This window comes from Silene latifolia, chromosome 4 (assembly GCF_048544455.1).
Source record: "Silene latifolia isolate original U9 population chromosome 4, ASM4854445v1, whole genome shotgun sequence".
Taxonomy (NCBI): domain Eukaryota; kingdom Viridiplantae; phylum Streptophyta; class Magnoliopsida; order Caryophyllales; family Caryophyllaceae; genus Silene; species Silene latifolia.
This window is the reverse complement of record NC_133529.1, coordinates 8,035,615-8,057,657: the sequence shown is the minus strand read 5'-3', so window position 1 is coordinate 8,057,657 and position 22,043 is coordinate 8,035,615. Positions and strand designations below refer to the sequence as shown.

The window sequence follows — 22,043 nt, the reverse complement described above, 5'->3', positions numbered from 1 at the left end:
ACCATTTTCCATCGATTAGGAACACGAATTAATAAAGAAAAAAATATTTATAATTTACAATTTAATTAGCAACAAATTAACGTATTAATTACCAAATCTTACTCGACCCAAACTCAAAATCCAAATTAGCCCGACCATATTCAATCAATCAAACCCGAATATTTATTGTCAATTTGTTGCATACATAACGAAATTCAAATAATTTAAAACAGCCACCCAAAATGACTAGAACACACCTAGCCAAAAATCTTGCAAACTCAAATAACCCGAACCCAAATTAACCCAACCTAAATCCGATCCCTGCCCGCTTGACTTGTTTATCCGGTCTAGTTATACCTGAACCAGATGCTCGAGCACAAAATCATGGCGGTTTAAAATTTGTAGAAAGAGGAAATTTTATAATACAAAAAAAAAGAGGCGCGAAAGGAGGAAAAAATGAACGACATAACCGTAACACAAAAACTTTAGAGAGACGGTCTAGTGTAACTGCCATAGGATTGTTTTAATTCCGTAATTTGATTTTGATTAGAACCAAAAAAATTGGTAATTTGATTGACTTGTTATCAGGGTTCTTTTTTATTCGGGTAATGCTTACAATGTGTTTGTTGAATTGCTTGACCCAATTTATGCAGTGGTTTTTGTAGTCATTCAAGTAGATTGTCCTCGTTTTATTTCAGAATTTCTGCAAATTTGCTGCTATTTTCCATATCTGGTGGGTTTTTATTTGTTCTGCAATTTGGGATTGCGAAGGATTTGTGTATGATTTAGGAGTAATTGAGTAAATGTAGAATGAATTATAGTGTCAATCAATGGTGGATCGGTGGCTAAAGTTCTTGGATGAATGTGTGTCTGGACTTTTTTCAGTTCTTTGAGATCGTTTCAGGTTGTGTCCATTCTGGTTAAGCCGATTCAGGTATTTTGCACTTCGGGTTCATGAAACGATCTCAAAGAACTGAAATAGTAGAAATCTATCCATAAAATTCACCAGGTTTTCTATAGTAGCAATTTGCAGAGCACGATATCCCGTATGACTAATAATAACCTTGGTGTTGCACTAATGATCCAGGTGCTGAGATATGCATCTGATATCGTGCTCTGCAAATTTGTCTGTAATTTTTATTATTAGTCATACGGGAATTGTTGAACCAACAAGGCAACAAGGGATAAGACTACGTGCATCCGACCAGTTTAGCACGCTACAGGTGGAACTTGGAAGCCTTATCGAACTGCTGGTTGATTATTGGATTGTAAGTTGTACAACAAGAACCAGTCAGGCGTTCGTACAACTAAATACCAGGTACCCTCGTAACTTAATACGAGCTTATCATTCTATATGTTTCAACAGAAACTACAATGCATCATTTGCCGGATTCTTTAATTGAATCCACCTCATTAACATCTGCGCGTTGTTGATTTGTAGTTTAAGGGAGTGATCACTATGCTGGAATCAAGGACCTGTCAATGCTCTATACGATCAGGCATCTTGGATCGGTGTGAATGGCAGCTTTCCTCCATATACGTCAGGTATTTGGCTTTCCTCAATGTCTTCTAGCAAGGTTGATTTCAGTTGTTTGCTGTCCACAAAAACTATCTGTAAATTCCAAAAATCGAAGTCAGTTTCACCAGTATGATCATATCATGTACGGAATACGTTAGTAGACCTATAGTTGACGACTTCAATTCAGTTAAGGACATAGATCTACCACACCCCCCACCCTCCAAAGGCATATCATGTGCGAATTTTTCAAATTTTTGGTCTAAAGTAAAGTGTCCAAGTTTCGTGTCAGCATCGGCCAAATAGGTGTCGGATACGCGACACGGCAGCTAAGTGAAGTGTCGGAGTAACATAACTCTATAGTCTATACTTCGCTGCATAAGAATTGCGGTTACAGGTCGTTTTTTGATTTATTTTATTAGGGCATAAATCAAAATTACTCGCAATGTTAACATAGTTGGCCATCAGCACGGGCTGACCTGGCCCGACCCGAACCCAACCCGCCTTCGCCCGTTATTTTATGCAACTTGGCCTGACCCAACCCGGTCGTGGCATGTCCTGGCCCGGGCCTGGTCCTAAAATTTCAGCCCGGCCCGGCCTTGGTCCGCCATTTTAGCAAAAATAATAAGAAATAAAAATAAATTGGTAAGACCCCTTAGCCCGGCCCGCCTTTAGCCCGCCTCGGGCCTGGTCCGGGTCAAGCATATCCCAGCTCGGCCTGACCAGGAAAGCCCGACCCGCCCCGGCCAGCCCGACCCGACCCTAGCCCGGCCCGAGTATAGGTCTACATGTTTGTATACACGACATAGAGGATTAATGTACATCACCTTTTTCTTAGTGTTATCGTCAATGAAGGGGTAGATCATCTTCCATACAGTCATAAAGACTTTAGGGGCATGAACTATGAACATCTTCCCTAATCTTTCTGGGTAACAGTCCTGCAGAATCAGAAACAAACCATTGAACACATCATTCTCCGCCACTACAAAGACTGAATCCCTTTAGGCATGATAATTGTCAGTTGTCACTAACTAGGGTGATGGCTTTCACCTGGAGAACAGAGAGAGCACCAAGATATCCCCGGATATCACTGTTAGAGTATCCCCATCCTTTTACATCTGCTATTGCTGTAAACTTTTCCTGTCCGGGCGGCATCCTGAGTACATATAAGAGTAATAATAGTAATATGAGTTTCTATGGACATTAACTCAGATTAGTTTAAGAAGTTCAGGGCCGATTTTAGTTCAGACGCAACCTATGTTACTTAGACTCGGGTACAGTTGTCGGACATGGGTTTATATATTTAAGTGTCGAGTTACCATAATTCAAATTTTGAGTTTAGTGAAGCCCTACCCAGCAAGGCATCTTGTTCTCAAAAATAGCTTCATTTCTCACCTCCCATATAATGTTTTAGTTTTTTTGATACTTTTCGGTTTCCTTGTGAACTTTTCTTTGGGACTCTACTCGCTGTAGGACGCCGGGTTTTATCCCTTTAATAAAAAAAAAGTGTTGAATACCAATATCATACCCATATTCTCGAATCTCGAGTGTCATATTTGGTTTGGCCAAAGGGTTAAGAGTCTAATAAATAAAGTCATGAGTAATCTAAAAAATGTAGAGAGGGACCTTCCGATTATCTTTTCGAGAGTGTAGGCACAAAATTCTGTAAAACAACACAATCAAGGATAGATCAGATAAAAACAATGTCGGAAATTCAGATAGCAGGTAATGATAGATGGATAGGGTGTAGGAAGAAACATACTCTTGAACTCATCAAGACCCCCAGATTTGGGATTTTGGAAATGTCTACCTCCATAAACAAGAGTAATAGGTCTCCCAATCTTATCTAATCCTCCAATAAACAACTTGTTTTGTGAAAGATCGTACTTTATCTCGTCCTCTGAGATATGACCGTTTGGCATGAAACTCTTCTTCCATTTCAGGTACTTCAAAAATAATGAAGAGGCCTTCTCGACATCTAAATCTCGTGCTCTTAAGAATCTCCGCAACATTAAGTCATCTTCCTCCTGGTTCATACATCATTCCCTGATTTTTTTAACGACTAATTTCACAGGTAAATTGATTACATATTTTCATTTCAACACAAGGCCACGAAGGATTGGTAATGTAACTAGAATCACTTTTTTGTTCTGATCATGGCTTATTGTTGACTACTTGAACCATCTTTGCATATACTTCCTCCGTCTCATTCATTTGTTTACCTTTTTTATTCTCTGTAAGGGTATTTTAATCAAAGGTAAACAAATGATTACTTGATTAGGACGGAGGGAGTAATTAGGAGATTAACGAAGGTTTTGTCCTGCTACTGTAACACCACCTCTTCTTTGTTAATTGTTATATTCTAACATATTTATTTTTTTGAATTCCATGATATATACGGAGTAGAAGTTACCGTAATAACATAAATTTAACGCATGGAAATGAAATGAATGGAAGAAGTATTCCGTATTAATGATCCCGATTTCTGAAAATCTCTAGAGCTAGTTATCCCCATTACATTTGCAAAGTAAAAATGCAAGGTGAAAACGAAGAAGTACCTTAGAGGCGGGATCACGAGATTCGACATAGGCTCTCATAAGGGAGATTTTATGCTGTTCCTTGATTGTCTTTCCTTCATCTCCATTGACATCATCCCCCATCATTCCTTCCTTCTGATTGTTGTATATACTGTATAATATACTGCTACTGTTCTGTTTCACTATGTTGAGTAATTTTTGTATATCAAAGCTGCTGGAATTTTGAAGGAAATGTTGATGCAGAAGCAGCAAACTATATGACAGACTGTAGATGGTGACTTCCAGGTTCACATGATTTGCTGTGTTTTCAATCAATATTTTACTTGCTGTGTGTTACGTACTCCGTATTTATTATTTGTTTTTCGGTCCCAATGAGTCAAATACGGAGTGGGTATATTCGATAAAATACTCCTTCCATCTCAATCATTTGTTTAGATTTTTTATGTGGCATGCTGAAGATGTTGTGAATTATGAATTTGTGATCATATTATAATATGGTTTTGACATATGAGTTATAACTAGACCTCGCAAACAGATCGAGTCGTGTCGGGTTCGTGTTCGTGTCACATGTAAACGGGTCACAGATCCTCCAACCCAAACCCAACCCAATTAAGTTTCGTGTCGACCCACTTACATAAATGGGTCATCAAGCCCCAACCCTAACCCGTTAATTTCGTGTCGGGTTCGTGTTATGTTTTCGTGTCTTGTCCATATTTGGAAAGTTTTAAGTATATTTATCTGATGGAGGATCAAGAAAAATTACGATTCACTTAATAAACAGGTCTTTCGTGTCGGGTTCGTGTCTAGAGAGCTTAACCCAAACCCAACCCAATTAAATATCGTGTCGTGTTCGTGTCGACCCACTTATATAAATGGGTCATTAAGCCTCAACCCAAACCCGTTATTATCATGTCGGGTTCGTGTCGTGTTTTCGTGTCGTGTCATTGTTTGCCAGCTCTAGTTATAACCCATGAACTATTCATACTCCATTGGGCAATTACTTTTAGGGTTAAAATCTTCTTCGGGTTTTGAAGCAATTTTTTTTTTCAGTCCGTCTTGCTTGCAACGGTCACAAGCTTGTTGCCTCTCACAACCTTCTCCCACTCGCCCCTTTGTCTCACGTCACAAACTTGTGACGGAATTTGTCCGTCACAAATGAGAATTTGTGTTTTTATTCCTAACCCTCTGTAACTTGCAAGCGAGACTATAATAAGAAAATAACATCAAATATGCAGTCGTATGATTTAGTTACAAGTTGAGCAATGCCAACTGTTAGAATTTATTAGACTAACTAGTTGGGTGTACGCAATTGTCAGACACTGAATTGAATTCATTGACATTTACGAACACAACGACGTTAAAAGCTACTTCTACCTCATTTCTCTCCGAGGGCTCTCACTCAATGCTTCTTTTCCACAAGTTATTTTGTCCCTTTTCATAAAATCAAGGAATGAAATTAATATGTAAAGTTATGGTTACTTTTTTCTCTTCAACTTTTTAAGGACTCATTTACACAAGATAAAACTCATGTATAAGAAAATGTAAATAATTCAGTAAGATTCTTATAAATCAAATATTAACATAATTGATCGGGACAGAGAGACTACTTGGAGGCTGACCCAGGTAGTGAATACCGACCCAGTAAGTCTCTCTTAAGACGGCACTAGCTTAAGACGGATAATGTCGTCTTAAATGAGAATTTGTGATACCGAATAGCAATACCAATACCTCATCTTATGTTTAGATTCTTCTATCAATAGATATTTTTATCTGCTTTTAGAGGTAAATCATCAACAAATTTTTTTTGCTTCGGTGATTTATATCCGATACAAGTTTCAAAACCGTATTCGGTATATGGTTGTCAAGCTCTAGGTAAACTATATGTAGCTGAGCGGACTAGGACTACATTCGCAAACTAGCTCGTTTAACTCATTTTTCTTTTACCTCTTTCTTTTTTGACATGCATTACTTCAAATTTGTACTTTACCTTGGTGCTCGATCTATGTGAGTTTGTCTACTATCTTGACTAATCACAATGGCATTACATCTCAGTGCAACGACCGCTCACTGGAGGAGGTCAGGGATTGGTGTTTACTGTTTAGGACCAAACCATCAGTATATTACCTTTGTAAATCCTTTTAACAAAAAACAAAAATAACAATTCGGTATTAAAGATGTCTAAAACAAACAATGGTGCTACCACAGATTTGTATTCACTGTGCTGCCATCTCCTTTATCGGATGCATCTTATTTAGTCGTCAATTGTAATTTGTAAGCTGCTTATGCAAATACACACCCTCATCATCTACACCAACGTAATTGTATAAGCCGGCTTTACATGTGAACCAACCTGGATCCTTCATGTAATCCTTAGTCTAATGATAGGGATCATTGGTTGGTCTCACGCGTGCGTGAGACCCATCTCATATAAGTATATGTTTAAGTGATAATTACTTGCTTCATGGATGGAAGGGTTACTGATTCCCGGAGACAGGACTGTCTTTGCCCTTCTTAATATCATCCCATCCTCTGACCCATGGTTGTCCTGGTGTTGCTCGCGTCTCTGGAGCTGCATAGCTGTCTAGATTGATTGCAACCTTCTCTCGAATAGCAGTGAAAACCTACATTTTATTATTCTGTGTCAAATGTATGCTTAGAATATATAGACAAGAAGATCCAGCTACACAGTTGGAAACTCACAGGGTTCTCAATGACCGACTCAGGTGGTGCTTCCTGTCCACTCAACCACCTCCACAAGTCTGGGTTTTCCTGTATGAAAAAAAAAAAAAAAAAAAAAAAAAAAAACTGAGATTTAGTTTCAAGCACCGAGGACAGGGTTTAGGGTTTTGGAAAACAATCGTAGTACTCCATACTTGTTTGGTGGACCAGGTGCAAGCATAAGAACAACAAATATTGACAAAACTCGTGATTGGAAAAATACAAAAAACTGAGACATAATTTCAGATAATATCATGGAAAACATGCATTTTAAGCAATGAGGGCCGGGCTTAGGGTTCTGAAAAACAACCGTGGTACTCGTTTGGTGGACCGGGTTCAAGCATAAGAACAGCAAATATTGACAAAACTCATGATTGAAAAATTCAAGGAACCAGGACAAATGATCCAGTGATGGTGGTATACTGGTATGTTAATAAATGAGAGGGACTAAAATGGTGTCAGTCAAACAGAAGAAACTCATAAGAGAAAGATGACTTCAATATCATCATGGTTCGCAGCGGATTAGGATCCTCTCCATTTCTTCTAGGAAATGGAGAGCCCATTTCCTCTCCCAACCTCTTTTAAAAAAAATTCCCCTCTCACCTCTATTTTTCCTTTATTTCTATACATAAATTTAGAACCGTTAGATGATGTCAGAATGCGATCCGGACCATTCATAGGAAATGGACTCTCCATTTCTTATAAATTTAGAACCGTTAGATGATGTCAGAATGCGATCCGGACCATTCATAGGAAATGGACTCTCCATTTCTTTTTAGGAAATGGAGAGAATCATGATATGCTCGCAGCAACCTCATCCAAATTATTCAAATTTGGAAGAAAATTAAAGATCAGGTCATGGCCCAACCAATGCGTAATTATACAGACAGCCTTCGACTTGCAAAGTCCTATGCGTAATACGGAGTATTAAAGCCTTAAAGGCCAGCTTAAAACTTGTCAGTCACAATTTACTCCATATCCTACCTTCAAACAAACAGCACAATTGGAAGCTTAAGGCTTGGGGGTTTGGCAACACCATAGATATGACAGACCCTTACATTTCACTCTTAGTTTCATCAGGATTACTCTGATGTTTCAAAAGAGACTGCCTATGAAGGGGAAACATAATCGGATATACCTAGTCCAATCCCCTATGTCAAAAATTTGATCAGTGTTCTCCTATAACCTATAACTGGAAGTGCATTCAATCTAAATTCTCCAAATTTTAAATTGAGTACACAACAAAACAGTTATATGTTCCATGTTTAGTACACAGCTAAACATCATGTTCAAAAGTCACAAACTAAGCATATATTCACTTCCTTTCGTTTGACCAAGGGGTCTGAAACCCCAGTTGTCCTCACGTGATTTCTTGATTTTCCAATGCATACATTTAGCTGAGATTACTTGAAAAGCATATACTAATGGCAAGACATTAAGAGCAATGAACTTCTTATGATTAGTCAACACATCTTACATTTTTCTAAATGTAAAGGTACACTCCAAAATATCACCTCCTGATATAGTGTAGATGCATTCAGAAAATGAGAATGTCAAGTAAGAGATAAACAAGTGACAAGTCTAACATGATTCAACCGCAATAACAGAAATTGGTAACAACAATGCCTAACAAACTGTACCCGGTTCACAAATTACCTTATCATTGTGGATACTGGATACAATTTGTGAAACTTAAAAAAAATTAAAAGTATGTTGACTAGGACAGAATCGCACAGATTGGCAATTATTTTTGAGCTTGGCATTGTAATTAACTTCCACAACTCATAACAATTCATCTACATAAAAAAAAAATATGTAACATATGATGATGGTTTAATAAGAGCAAAACAAAGGAGAGTTCGTGTACAAACCAGATCAAGAACTTGGATGAGCGATTTGACTCCATTTTCATCCATGGAATCAATATTGTCTTCGACCCACTTTCCTAGAACCAAATCCAATTCCAACAACCCTCGTTGCTTGCTCCTATACAGCAACCTACACCATTACATAAATAGATATGTTTACTATTTACCAGTACTAATCTCAACACTAAAATATTGTTTTAAAAGACAAAGGTGCACAGAGGCGATGAGGACCCAAAGCGTTGAGATTTGGATGAAGGTGCACATCTCATAGATTACGAGGCACGCTGGTTTTCGCAAACAAATTTGTACTTTCAAAATATTGTGTGAAATTTTGCGCAGCAATACCTTCTTAGATTTTTAAGAGGGTTAACATATAAGGGATTAAGAGCTCAAGATAATGTGACAAAGAGAAAGGCATATAAAAGAACTAGGAGGAAAACCATATGGAAACTGTATAGTGGTGTGCCTAGACGGTTGCAGTTCATCTATAAGACGGATTGCGGCGTATGGCACTATGGCTAGTAACTTACTGAGCCACGCCTAATAAATGCTTTTTTCAACTAAGTGTGGCTCACATAACACTTGGGTTCATGCTGGTGACATATCACGCACCTAACTCACATACTCTCTTGTTGGGGAAAAAAATTACTAGGACACATTTTACTTTTGGTCAACTCATGTCAACTTGGACCAAGATGCTTTGCCGTCTAATCCGCTCTACATATGTAATACTCTCATCTTCCTACTGTTTTATTCCATATTCTTATATCTGGAGCTAAAGATGAATTACATGTGCGATTAGTTGTTATTGCGAAGTAGCAGTTGTTAAAAGCAATTCTCGACACAATTTTCGCTTTGGGTCATTCGCAAACAACTTTTTTGTATTGCTATATAGGGGTAAGGTTGTGTAAATCAGCACAATGATGATGATGATAATGTTGTTTATATATTTTTTTTCCTAAGAATGATTTTTCCTTCCTAATTCTCTTTATTTCCATTTCGAATAAGTCTTTTGTTCCAAAATTACCAAATTGTTCAAATAAACGATTATATTTACCACACCTGCAATTACTAATTAAATTTAAACTCGCCTAACATATCTATTAATCACGGGTAAAAAAAACTTGTCTACTAACTGATCTAGTCACCTAATAACTAAACCACCACCAACCTTCATTCCTCCTCCCTCTCCTACCCAATGGACCACCACAAACCACCGCTTAATGGCCCCTGTGTTTCACACTACCATATCACCCAAGTGATCGACTTTCACCTCCTGTTGATCAAACCCTCCCTTCTGATCTTCTGAAGCCTCCTCCACACACTGTTTTTTCCTTCCCAGCCACCAAACTTACCCTTCTAACAACTCCATCCTCAAACTCTCTCTATCTTATATCCCTTTGAAAATTCCCACTTGTTTTCTTAAATCTACTCTTTTACAATTTAGTTTCTCAGTTTCTGTAAAAGCTAACATAGCAGGAGAATATTTCAACCGATCTCTAGTTTAATTGTAATTTCATTGGCAGGTTTCTTTTATGGTGGTTGTGGTCCAGTGGTAGTGCGGAATGACTATAGGGCGATTATAAGTAAGCACACTTTGCTACTTGTTAATAAAGAGCCCCACTTGCACCTCTTATCATTGACTACCTTAAGAAGTACGTCATTAACAAATAGGACTAAGGAAGGAAAAAGAAGACGGGAACAAACTAATTGACTTGAAAACTATTATGAGACGCTTAATATAACCAAGCTACATAATGCTACTTTCCTGATTTTATAATAGAGTTAACGACGTGGTTGTATGCATACAACCGACTCACAGAAGACTCACTACTATGATGGAGTCAGAATGATCAATATGTGCTAACCCTAACTCTCTTTCCAAATGACGTGTAACGACAATTGCCATTGACAATCCTGCTACTAAGCAGTTAAATAAGTCATGCTACTTGCTTTGCTATACTCTAAATGGCAAAGAATGACGGATATTAATTGATTATCGCAAATTAACCAAGGAATCAAATCAAGTTTAATTGCATACGATTAAATTCCAACTCCTATTTGACAAATCCAAACACAGCAAATAATTTTTTTACATGGAGCGATTAGAACACATTCTCCAATTAACGATAATATAATTTCGTGGATGTTATATCTGCGCGGTACTCAAATTGAAAATATGATGACAAAGACATTAGATAAAATTGGAACGATACAGAGAAGATTAGCATAAATCGAGAAAACACGGTGATAAAAATTGAAATTACCTGTTTAGAGTTCGGCGTCTAATTTCTGAATCAGAAAAATCAATTTCAGTCGAAAATGATCGCTGCGTCGTCGAAAAATCCTGCAACTTCCTGCGGATTCAACAAAACAACAAACAATTAAACAAATCATCATAACATTGATTAAAATCGTAACGAAAATGAGAATGGAGATGAGAAGAGAAATAATATACGTGAATAAATTGGAGGTAGAAATTGAAGGAGCAGCAAAGGTGGTGTTGGCATGGTGGCGAGAAGCAATGGAGAAATTGACGAGGCGAGTAAGAGAAGAAGCTGTTCTTCGTAACATCGCCATTAAAATTTGAGTGAAGGTTTAGTGATTAATTGATTGAATGCGGGAATGGGGTACAATTGAAAATTTAACTAGTTTTGAGGGACTGGAATTTAGGTAATTGAATTGCAGGTTTCGGAAGGTAACACGTTGCCGGTTCGGTAACCGGACAAATTGTTTGTATATGTCACCTTCTTATTTAGGGATCGGTTCATGTTCAGTCGAATCACTTTCTTATAAAAGACATTCCAATTAGATTGGATGGAACTTGTCCGTTCGAATCTTTGTGCCGGCACGCCCGGGTTATTCAAATCGAGTTATTCAATAGGTTTAATTTTACCATGTCTCCTAATATACCTCACATATAAATATTACGGAAAATTTGACATTTTACACGAAATACCCAATTTTTTTATCCGGAAAACTTTAAGAGGTCATAACTATCTTATGGTAGCCTTTTTATCTTGTGCTTGTGCGCCACTCGATTTTTGAGTTAGGTATGATCATAATTTTCTTTTTACCCTGTATAGAGGCTACACAATGTAAAGAATAGGATGAAAGTAATATTTGCATTGATGAATTATATGAATACAATCGATGGGTATATATACAATTAGAAGAGCTTGACGAGCAAGGTACCTATCCTAGAATTACCATAATTACAAAGATACGGTAAATATAAAATAATTACAAAAGATTACGAAGGATCTTTAACAGCCTCCCGCAAGATGGACGAGCTAAAAGCGAGACCAAGCTTGGATAACAAAAACCGATGTCGATAACGTAGCAAAGGCTTAGTGAGAATGTCAGCTAGTTGATCATCGCCAGAGATATGTTGCACTCGAAGAGTGCCGTTTTGAACTTGCTCACGAACAAAGTGAAATGCCAATGCGACGTGTTTCATTCGTGAGTGGAAAACCGGGTTAGCGGCATAGTGAGTAGCACTTAGGTTGTCACAATAAATGACGGGAGTACCAGATGGAAGCACACGAAGTTCAGATAGAAGGGATTTGACCCAGGTGAGTTCGGAGGTGGTATCGGCCACTGCTCGAAATTCCGCTTCAGTTGAAGATAAGGCAAGAGCCCGTTGTTTTTTAGAAGACCATGAGATCGCATTCCGACCCAAATATGTAATGTAACCAGAAGTGGAAGTATAAATGTCTTTGTCACCTCCCCAATCGGCATCACAAAACGCGTGAAGACAATGAGGGGATGCACGATATAGCTGCAAACCAACGTTGCAAGTGCCATTAAGATAGCGTAGGACACGCTTTAGGGCAACCCAATGAATATCAGACGGAGCTTGCATGAATTGGGACAAACGATTCACACTAAAGGCGATGTCAGGACGCGTGAATGACAAGTACTGTAGGGAGCCAAGCACAGCCCGATATTCAGTAGCATTAGCAGATGCGGAGCCACAGTCACGAGTAAGAGATGGGGACGGTACCATGGGTGTGGGATACGGCTTAGCATCCACCATCTTAAACCTCTCAAGAACATCATAAATATATTTGGATTGTGTGAGCAACAAACCTGCGGCATTGGGGGTGACTTCGACACCCAAAAAATAGGAGAGCGTGCCCAAGTCTTTGAGCGAGAACTTCCTGTAATAACCCGTAAAATTATCCTTTTTATTACGTAAATTTTACTTTTATAGATAGTTATCAAAAAAAAAAAAAAAAAAGAATTCTATACAATCTACACGTAGCCTACTTTGGTGACTCACCTAGGTTGCCTAAAGACTACGTATACATACTACGGAAATCATGTTTTTGATTAGGGGTGATTAGCGTTCAACACAAAAACAAACGAACAATAGAAGAAGCTCAGACATGGGAATAGGCGTATTTAAGTAATAAGTGAGCCGGGTACTTCTTAAAATATAGCGCGATCTTTATATCATATTCTATTTAAGGTATGATTTCGGTACCCTTTGTCGATATAAGTAATTGTTTGCCTTGAAATAAGAAATTAGAAATAATCAGTTTATATGTTTATTGTTAATTTCGTCTTATAATTGTTATACTGCTCACATGCTATATTAGTTATCGTCTTATGAATACATGACTGTGATAAGAGTACTTCTGTTATATTGCATAATTGGCCAATTGTAGCATTCGGGATACGATTATTGATTTGAGGTGACATTATGTCGTAACCTGTGTACACAGAAGGGGGCGTTGGCTCCGGGAGTACTCCAAATATATATAAAGAAATGGGTGTTGGCCCATGAGAACTAAGGGCGTTGGCCCGAGTGAAATTATTCTGTTCCTGTGTACATGGAGGTGGGTCTTAGACCTGGGTGAGTGTGGATCTCCATAATGTTTCTCTAATTCAGTAATGGTATACCGGCATTAGTGTCATATGAATATATATCCTGTTGGTATGGTAGTCATAAAATGTTTGTGGGACACCATGTTGGTCCATGGCAGGGAATACTGTATTCTGTTAAGTTATTGTATGGGATCATATGGTAATAAGGAGAAATTCCTATTGGATAATGGATATGACATAAGGCCGAGGGAGGGAACTGGAGTCATACTCAGCCTGTGGTTGGCTGATTCCGTTACTCTCACTCTTTTTCAGGTACAGGTATCGGGGAAGGTCAAGTGTGAGGAATTGACATTATAGATGATAATAAGTATAAGTTGTAAATAGTTTTAAACTTTAATAGTTTATTTATTTTAATTGTATAAGCCTTGTATTCTCCGGAGGGGGAATACGGCGGTGACGCCCTTGTATTCCGCTGCTGTCTTTTGTTAATAAAAGGGCTATTTTGAGCTGTCTGCTTGATTTTCGGGGCGTTACACTTCCTGGACAAGAGATCAATGAAGGCATTGACATGGGTTACATCTGAACCTGTTACAACAATGTCATCGACATAGACTAAGAGAAACAGAGTATGAGTAGAGGCGTGCAAATAGAATAGCGATGGGTCAGATAAGGAGCCACGAAAACCCGAGGCAATGAGAAATTCCTTAAGAGTGGTATACCACGCTCGAGGAGCTTGCTTTAAACCATAAATAGCCTTCGATAATTTGCAAACGTAATTGGGTGTGTCGGGATGAAGAAACCCCGGTGGTTGGGACATGTAAACTTCATCATTTAAGTTGCCTTGAAGGAAAGCATTGTTGACATCCAGTTGGCGAAGACACCAACCATTAGTGAGTGCAATTGAAAGAATCAGACGGACCGTTGCAGGCTTGACCACTGGACTAAACGTGTCTGAGTAGTCAATGCCAGGTCGTTGGAGAAAACCTTTCGCTACAAGACGCGCTTTATATTTATCAATAGTATTGTCAGCATTGTATTTTATGCGAAATATCCACTTACATCCTATTACATTCATGGTGGGTTGGGAGGGGACAAGAGTCCATGTTTGGTTGCGAATAAGAGCATCATACTCAAGTTGCATTGCCTCACGCCATAGGGGATCGATCAATGCTTGTTTAACTGTTTTGGGAAGGCGAGAAGGGGAGGAAACCGTGGCTAACTTGGCATATTTCGGGTTGGGTTTCACAATGTTGTGGGACAGGCGAGTGCCATGGCCATGAGTAGGTGGAGGTGGTGGGGGGGGGGGGGGGTGTGGGAGTGCGTGGACTAGGTGATAGAATGGGCGAGGGAACGGGAGTTGTGACAGTGGGTGTTGCGGGAGTGTTGACAGTGGAGGGAGTGGGTGGGTCAGTGATAGGAGGGGATAAGGAGGACGTGGTGGAGGTTGGAGGCAGGGTAGCCGTGGGGGAAGGGACAAGAGTGACTGTCCAATCGGTGATGGAGTGGGGAGTGCTCAGAACAGGAGAGGAGGTGAGACGGGAATAGGGGAAATCAGAGTCGATGAACTTGACATGTCGAGAGACATATATTTTCGAAGTAATGGGATCAAGGCAATAGTAAGCACTTTGCGTGGGAGAGTATCCGACGAAGATACAGGGTGTAGAACGAGGGTCTAATTTGTGTTGGGTATATGGACGAAGCCAGGGATAGCAGAGACAACCAAAACAACGGAGTTTGGTGTAGTTTGGGACGTAACCAAATAGGCAAGTGAAAGGAGACTTATGTTTTAATGTGGGAGTTGGGAGACGGTTTATGAGATACGCAGCTGTGGTAAAGGCGTGAGGCCAGTAAGTAGTTGGCATGGAGGCATGGGTAAGAAGAGCTAAACCAGTTTCGACAATATGACGGTGACGCCGTTCGGAGTACCCGTTTAATTCGGGTGTGTGGGGTGGGGTGGTGAGATGACCAATGCCGTGGGTAGCAAGAGAGTGAGATAATTTTATATACTCACCACCATTGTCGGAGTAAAGTTGTAGAATAGGTCGTTTAAATTGTTTTTCAACGAGAGTGCGGAAGCGAATAAAAATTTGTGTGGAATCAGACTTGAGTTTCATGGGGTAGAGCCAAATGAATTTAGTAAAATGATCAACAAATATGATGTAATACTTAAACCCGTCATGAGACATAATAGGAGAGGACCAAACATCCGAAAAAATTAAATCCAAAGGAGCATTGGAACGTATTGTATTTTGATGAAAAGCTAACTTATGACTCTTGTGTATATCACAAGAATTACAATTATTGGTAAATGAAGACGGAATAGGTAAACTAAAGTGAGTACGTAAAAAATTTAAAATTTGGATAGACGGATGGCCGAATTTGTGATGCCAATCCGGGGTTGATGAGGCTTGACAGGCGTGAAGACGAGGGACAGAAAGAATGCATTCATAGACTCCATCCTTAAGCTGTCCGTGGAGAAGAGTGCGGCCCGAGATTTTGTCATTTATAAAACAAGAAGTAGAAGTGAATTCACAGAGGATATTATTGTCACGACAAAGTTTGGAGATGGAAATAATATTACGAGAAAGACGAGGCACACACAAGACATCATTGAAATTTAAAACAGACGAGGAGTGCGAAAAAACGAACGAACCTATGTGGGTTATGGGTAAAGAAGAACCATCAGCGATGACAATCTCGTCACCACCGTCATAAGGAGAGTGAAGAGCGAGAGTGTCGAGGTCCCGAGTGAGATGGTGAGAGGCACCACTATCAAGGAGATAGCTAGAGGACGGGTTAGGGACAGGTGGAGGGCCGGTGGCAGCGGTGTGAGCCTGTGGGTTAGGGCGTGGCTGGCGGTTCAAGGTGCGAGTGGGTAAGACCACATTGGGGTAATCACGTTTGAATTTGAAGCAAAAGAACAGGACGTGACCCTTTGCACCGCAATATTGGCACGAGCCTTTGAATGGAGGGTCTTGTTTGGGTTGGTTTGTATCAATTGGGGGTGGAGTGGCAGAGGTCGAGGGTCGGGTGTAGTGAGTGTTGGGTCGGGTGTTGTAGGAGGCGGCATGAACCGTGGCAGGGAAGGGTGTCGGGTTGTTGTGATGGGAGTTGGTGAGTTCAAAATTGAGGAGCTTTTCATGAAGGGACTCGAAAGAGATGGGTTCGTCACGAGCTTGAACCGCATCGATGACGGAGTGATAGATGGAGTAGTCAAGACCACGAATGATTTTGGCAACAAGGTCTTCGTGGTTCATGGGTTTGCCAAGAACGGCTAATTTGTCAGCACAAGATTTTATAGCATGCATATACTCAGTAATGCTTTGGGTTGTTTTGCGAATGGAATTGAGACGATCTTTTATTTGGAGGATTTGGGCTCGAGATGGATTGGCGTAGGTGGCGGCTAGGGTGGTCCAAACATCACGTGTGGTGGGAGCTCGCATGACGAGGGAGTGAATGGTAGGGTCGAGGGTGCCAAGTAAGGCACCTTTAAGAAGGTGGTCTTGGCGTTTCCAGGTGGTGTAGGCGGGGTTGGGAATAGTTTTGGCTTTGGTGGTGTCGGTGGGGTCAGGGATGGTGGCCGAGGGGCATAAGTGGGTTCCATCAAGGAATTTGAGGAGGTCGTAACCAAAAAGGAGTGACTCGATTTGATCGTGCCATGATATGTAGGTTAGGGGTGTGAGTTTGTCAACTATTGAGAGATTGACAAGGAGAAGAGGAACGAGAGGTTCATTGGGGTTGGGTAGGGTGGTTGCGGAGGTAGCCATGGAAAAAAAAAATTTAGGGTTTTGAGGCTTTAGGATCGTAGTATTCTGATACCATGTAAAGAATAGGATGAAAGTAATATTTGCATTGATGAATTATATGAATACAATCGATGGGTATATATACAATTAGAAGAGTTTGACGAGCAAGGTACCTATCCTAGAATTACCATAATTACAAAGATACGGTAAATATAAAATAATTACAAAAGATTACGAAGGATCTTTAACACACAATATATTGTACGATTTTGTAATAAACTTATGTTAAAGCGCCTTTCGAAACCTGCAATTTAACCAAGTGGTGTTAGTCCAGTGGTAGCCGGGTTAAACCTTGAAACTTGCAGAAATGCAGGAGTTAAGAAGTCCCGGATTCGACTACCAGGTGGGGCGATGATCACTTGGCCACTGCAGCCTCCGAAGGGGGTGATTTTCATGGTTCATGTGGTGGTGCGGGAATGCATAGGCCCGGGGAGATTCAACCCCCTCGTCATCAAAAAAAAAAAAAACCTGCAATTCAGTGTGACTAAACTTGATCTAGATTCTAGAGCACATAACTAAACTGAATGCTAGATTGGTAGCTAGAACATTAATTTCACAAACATAATTAATCTAAAGCCAAATAAACTCACTAGTTTTTAAGTACAGCTAGTAAGCCAAATAAACTCACTATCAAAGAGGAACTATTGTTAATAACAGTCAAAACAGAAATCAGAATTCAGAAACAATACAATACAATGCAATATAATTCAATAGATATCCTGTATATATATAACAGTCATCCTGTACTGTTGTACATAATCCACCAAGAACTGTCTGATGCTATCGAAAATTCAGAAAACTATCTTGATTACTATGCCACAGCCAGTTACCAGGCTGATATACAATGCTTTTGCTCTTCTAGGCTGACATGCCTTCAACATCGAGTTGAAATAGTTAGAAATTAATTTCACGTCTTTCAGCGAAAAACTTTCCTGTGGCTAACTGTCCAGGAAGCAATGCAAGCCAAACCCCGTATCGGCCCGTCTTCGATCGATATATTCCCACCAACCCGTCATGGCGCTTTTACGATCCGGATGAAAACTTGATTTATGCTTATTTTTTCACCGTCTGGTCGAGCATCAAGTTGTTTAGCCATATACCTAGTGTAACAATTGATTGCAAGCTTTGACATTGAGTAGTCTGTGTAGGTCTCAGGCCATCCTCCTGATGTCCAACTTCCGTCTTTTGCTTGTTCCACAAAATTTTTCACAGTTTCTTCGATTAATTCCTCCGTAAGTGTTTCTTCATCTGCTAGCTGTTCTCTCAAGGTTTCATCTGCGATTTTCTGAGCAACAGAAGAGGAATTAAGAATGCTTTGTAAATACAAAGAAAAATCTCTCAACTGTCGGAAAAGTTAATGTCATGAAACCATCTCAACCAAAAGCTTAAGCTGGCACACGGGAGTGTTGCGGTTACCTGTCATCCTAAGGGATGTCTTACCTTGGTACACGTGCTTTGCAGGGTATTGCTTAAACCTAGGGATGGCAATGGATAGGATCTGGATAGGATCCTATAAGATCCAGATCCGATCCATATTTACAGGATCTGAAATTCCTATATCCATATCCGATCCGCAGGATCTGGACTGGATCAGGATCTATCCATATCCGTTTGATAGTAAAAGAAAACTTCCTTTTAAAATATGAAAATATTATGTTTTGGATTTTATTGCGACGTAACCGAATATTTTTCTCTATTAGATACAAATAATAAAGCTAAAATTTTAAAAACATAAAAATAAAGTCTTATGAAATTACAATAACACTAAAAAAATATTTTTTTTTAACCGAAAAATGTTAATTAGAAAAAATCATGATTTAATTTACGAAAAAATATTACAAAAACAAAGCATATAGTTTGATTATTTGTTTAACTTAACTTATTGTTTAAGAAAATGAAATCAAAATGGATCTAAGGGTAGGATCTGGATCTCGACCATACGATCCATATCCATATCCTTATCCACTGGATCTAAGATGTTGTGAACCATATCCGGTCCGTAGGATCTGGATCCCAGGATCTGGGCAGGATCTGGATTCCATTGCCATCCCTACTTAAACCCCTCGTCATAAAAAAAAAAAAAAAAAAAAAAAAAAAAAAAAAAAAAAAAACTTGAGCTGATTGTTGGAGTCTCAAACACGCCCCCTCGGCCCTCACACGAATGCCCTTTGGGCTTGAAGTGAGATGTAATGAGCCTCCCATACATGCTTCTTAATGTTCGCTGATGGTTGGAGTTTCAAGATCGGTTTTTATACTCTTAACAGTTAACATTTGAGTTGAGTACTTACATTTCTTTTGCCATTCAATCTGCCAAGCCTTGAGCTGACATTAACAATACGAGCACCGGAAGTCGAAGGCTTCATTAAAGGGATCATGGCTTCAATTACCTGCTTTGTACCATGATAGTTTGTGTTTATGACTTGCTCGGCATGTTCGACAGAGTTATCTGATCCAGCATTGAAATTAATTCCTGCATTATTCACCTGTTTACAAGGATACAAAAATATCATAACTTTTAGGGATATTTCCGAAGATGGACCAACTGGGAGGAAATAGTTTGAATTGAGCCCTAAACCGCGAATTACCAAAATATCCAATCCGCCATAGGTTTCCTTGAGCCAGTCACAAAACTCGGCGATAGAAGAAGGGTCAACAATATCCAACTGATGGAAGTCAACGTTAAGGCCAACCTCCTGCAGCACCTTGGCAGCTTCAATCCCTACATTGACGTCTCTTGACGTAAGCACGACTGTCATCCCATGACCTGCCAGCTGCCTACTTATCTCGAATCCAATTCCTCTGTTTCCTCCTGTCACTACTGCAATTGTTTCGGATGTCCACCACCTATGTCACTCGAAAACAACAAGAAGTATATCAGAGAAAAACAATTGAAGAATCGAAAAAGAAACTAAGACATGGAGTACTTTTTTGAAACCAGAGTGTATAATTTTATTAGGCCCGCCAACTTATATGAAACGGTCTTACACGTGATGCCAGCTTATTAATCGTGTCGAAAATTAACACGTCTAATTCATAAGCTCATCACAATGCCAATTTAGATCAATGTGGTAACTTGTAAGATCAACAAACAAAAGGAAACCCAAAGTATTGCATTTGACCAAATCATAATCATAAGTCATAACACCCTAGAAATTAATACAGCATCCATTGGCGGATCTTTAAGCAAATGATAAGGGGCCCAAATTTAAACTATTGACTTTGTGTGTGAATATTTAATATTTAATCATTGATCGGGGACCGGATGATAATTTTACACATAAATATGAAAAAACAACCGGACAAGGTTCCCTTTGGCCTTTGGGCATGACTAAGGTTCTCCATTGACATCAACAACAACAAACCTATGTTCCCAATGAATTGCAGCTGGTCAACATGAATCATCATATAGAATCGACAATGATTATTGTTAACATTTGACACGTAATATGTAATGTCATTTATATAAAAGCAAATTTAACCAAAAAGAAAAAAAAAATGTTGTTGATTGGTAGCCCTTAGGCATGAAAATGACGAAATTACCGAACACCAAAAGGTTTCGACAAATGACAAGGTAGAGGAAGTCAGATGTACATAATCTTACCTCAATCACCCCATACTTTATGTTAGCAACACGAAAAGTTCATTTTAAGACGACAAATTAACCATGCAACAAAAAACCTATTGTATAAATGACGGAAAAAAAGAAAGGAAATAAATACCGTTGATGATCGGAATAAGGGATGGTACGAAGAAGAGAAATTTCATGGAGACGTTTTTCACGACGTTCCTTAGAGCGTTCTTTGGTGCCTCCTCCCATTATTATTTTTTCTTAATTTGTTTAGAATTGTGTTATGGTGTAATAATGGTGAGAGGTTGTCCGATCCTTGTATTTGTGTGTGTTTTTACGTGTTTGCATGTCCTATAAAACAGCTAAAGACAAAACTAACAAATAACAAAATTTAACGTGTATAAATGTTTTTTTTATTATAAGGATGGATTTTGTTGGGATGCTAAGCATCTATGCTAGCTTTCCGGATCTTATCAAAATTATCACCTATAATCCTCTTCTATCGTAAATTTTTTAATGAACATGGGAGCTATAAATGGATTAAAAGTTAACGGTAGAACCTAATACGGTTAATTAATCCACTTTATTATACTCCGTATGTATAGTGAGATTTTTTTTGTAAATATAGTAGTTTGTAGTCCGTACTAGACACTACTAGTCCTTATTAATAGCATTTAAGACGTAACAACCAAAATTAGGTTGTGATATATAAACGCGTTCATGATTATGATGCAATCTGTTTACATTTATATTGTTTTTTTTTTTATTTGAAATTTCTTGTATCATGGGTTGTCTGGGTTTGGGCTCGACTGAGTCCAAAAGGCCAACCTATATCTATAGGACCATGCTGGAGTCTAGCTGGAATGTACACACTTTTTCGAGAGCCTTCAATTTATCGAAGAATATATAAGTTTGCCATTTTGTTTTTGAAGGGGAAGTGTGAGAAGTTTGTGTGATTGGTCATCTAAAATTGACATTAGCAAACTTTATGTATGTCTAGGCATGTCAAATTGACCCGATTAGAATGATCCTACCGAATGAGCTAGCATATACCAGAACGACATTTGAATAGAGCACCTAAAACCCAAATTGACAATTCCATTGAATATGACTCGATTGTTAATAAAATAAATAAATTAGTGTAAGATGACTTGTTATGGTCTCGAAGCTAAGGTGGCTAGGCATTACACTCATACAAATGTGGGTCTATCGTGACAA

At 39.0% G+C, this 22,043-nt stretch overlaps 3 protein-coding genes across 3 annotated transcripts; all 3 read right to left on the bottom strand.

Annotated features, from left to right (window-relative positions):
• Positions 1 to 1,218: 1,218 nt before the first annotated feature.
• On the bottom strand, positions 1,219 to 4,495 carry LOC141652800 (uncharacterized). Its single transcript, XM_074460399.1, has 6 exons — positions 4,054 to 4,495; positions 3,258 to 3,522; positions 3,122 to 3,158; positions 2,546 to 2,651; positions 2,323 to 2,433; positions 1,219 to 1,591 (listed from the first exon to the last, which is right to left on the bottom strand). The coding sequence occupies exons 1-6, from the start codon at positions 4,156 to 4,158 to the stop codon at positions 1,475 to 1,477; spliced, it is 741 nt and encodes a 246-aa protein (XP_074316500.1). The 5' UTR covers positions 4,159 to 4,495; the 3' UTR covers positions 1,219 to 1,474.
• Positions 4,496 to 6,129: 1,634 nt separating this feature from the next.
• On the bottom strand, positions 6,130 to 11,391 carry LOC141652793 (succinate dehydrogenase assembly factor 2, mitochondrial-like). Its single transcript, XM_074460393.1, has 5 exons — positions 11,077 to 11,391; positions 10,886 to 10,975; positions 8,622 to 8,748; positions 6,733 to 6,801; positions 6,130 to 6,653 (listed from the first exon to the last, which is right to left on the bottom strand). The coding sequence occupies exons 1-5, from the start codon at positions 11,196 to 11,198 to the stop codon at positions 6,507 to 6,509; spliced, it is 555 nt and encodes a 184-aa protein (XP_074316494.1). The 5' UTR covers positions 11,199 to 11,391; the 3' UTR covers positions 6,130 to 6,506.
• A 6,494-nt stretch (positions 11,392 to 17,885) lies between these two features.
• On the bottom strand, positions 17,886 to 21,218 carry LOC141652799 ((+)-neomenthol dehydrogenase-like). Its single transcript, XM_074460398.1, has 4 exons — positions 20,977 to 21,218; positions 19,843 to 20,101; positions 19,546 to 19,740; positions 17,886 to 18,542 (listed from the first exon to the last, which is right to left on the bottom strand). The coding sequence occupies exons 1-4, from the start codon at positions 21,072 to 21,074 to the stop codon at positions 18,270 to 18,272; spliced, it is 825 nt and encodes a 274-aa protein (XP_074316499.1). The 5' UTR covers positions 21,075 to 21,218; the 3' UTR covers positions 17,886 to 18,269.
• Between the last annotated feature and the right edge of the window lie 825 nt (positions 21,219 to 22,043).

Coding starts and splice junctions, on each gene's coding strand:
- LOC141652799 (XM_074460398.1), bottom strand. CDS start 21,074: ATGGGAGGAGGCACCAAAGAACGCTCTAAGGAACGTCGTGAAAAACGT. Junction 20,102..20,976: donor CCTTATTCCGATCATCAACG/GTATTTATTTCC, acceptor CGAGTGACATAG/GTGGTGGACATCCGAAACAA. Junction 19,741..19,842: donor ATGGCGGATTGGATATTTTG/GTAATTCGCGGT, acceptor CCTTGTAAACAG/GTGAATAATGCAGGAATTAA.
- LOC141652793 (XM_074460393.1), bottom strand. CDS start 11,198: ATGGCGATGTTACGAAGAACAGCTTCTTCTCTTACTCGCCTCGTCAAT. Junction 10,976..11,076: donor TCTACCTCCAATTTATTCAC/GTATATTATTTC, acceptor TTGAATCCGCAG/GAAGTTGCAGGATTTTTCGA. Junction 8,749..10,885: donor AGACGCCGAACTCTAAACAG/GTAATTTCAATT, acceptor GTAATGGTGTAG/GTTGCTGTATAGGAGCAAGC.
- LOC141652800 (XM_074460399.1), bottom strand. CDS start 4,158: ATGATGGGGGATGATGTCAATGGAGATGAAGGAAAGACAATCAAGGAA. Junction 3,523..4,053: donor CTCGTGATCCCGCCTCTAAG/GTACTTCTTCGT, acceptor TGTATGAACCAG/GAGGAAGATGACTTAATGTT. Junction 1,592..2,322: donor ACGATAACACTAAGAAAAAG/GTGATGTACATT, acceptor TGGAATTTACAG/ATAGTTTTTGTGGACAGCAA.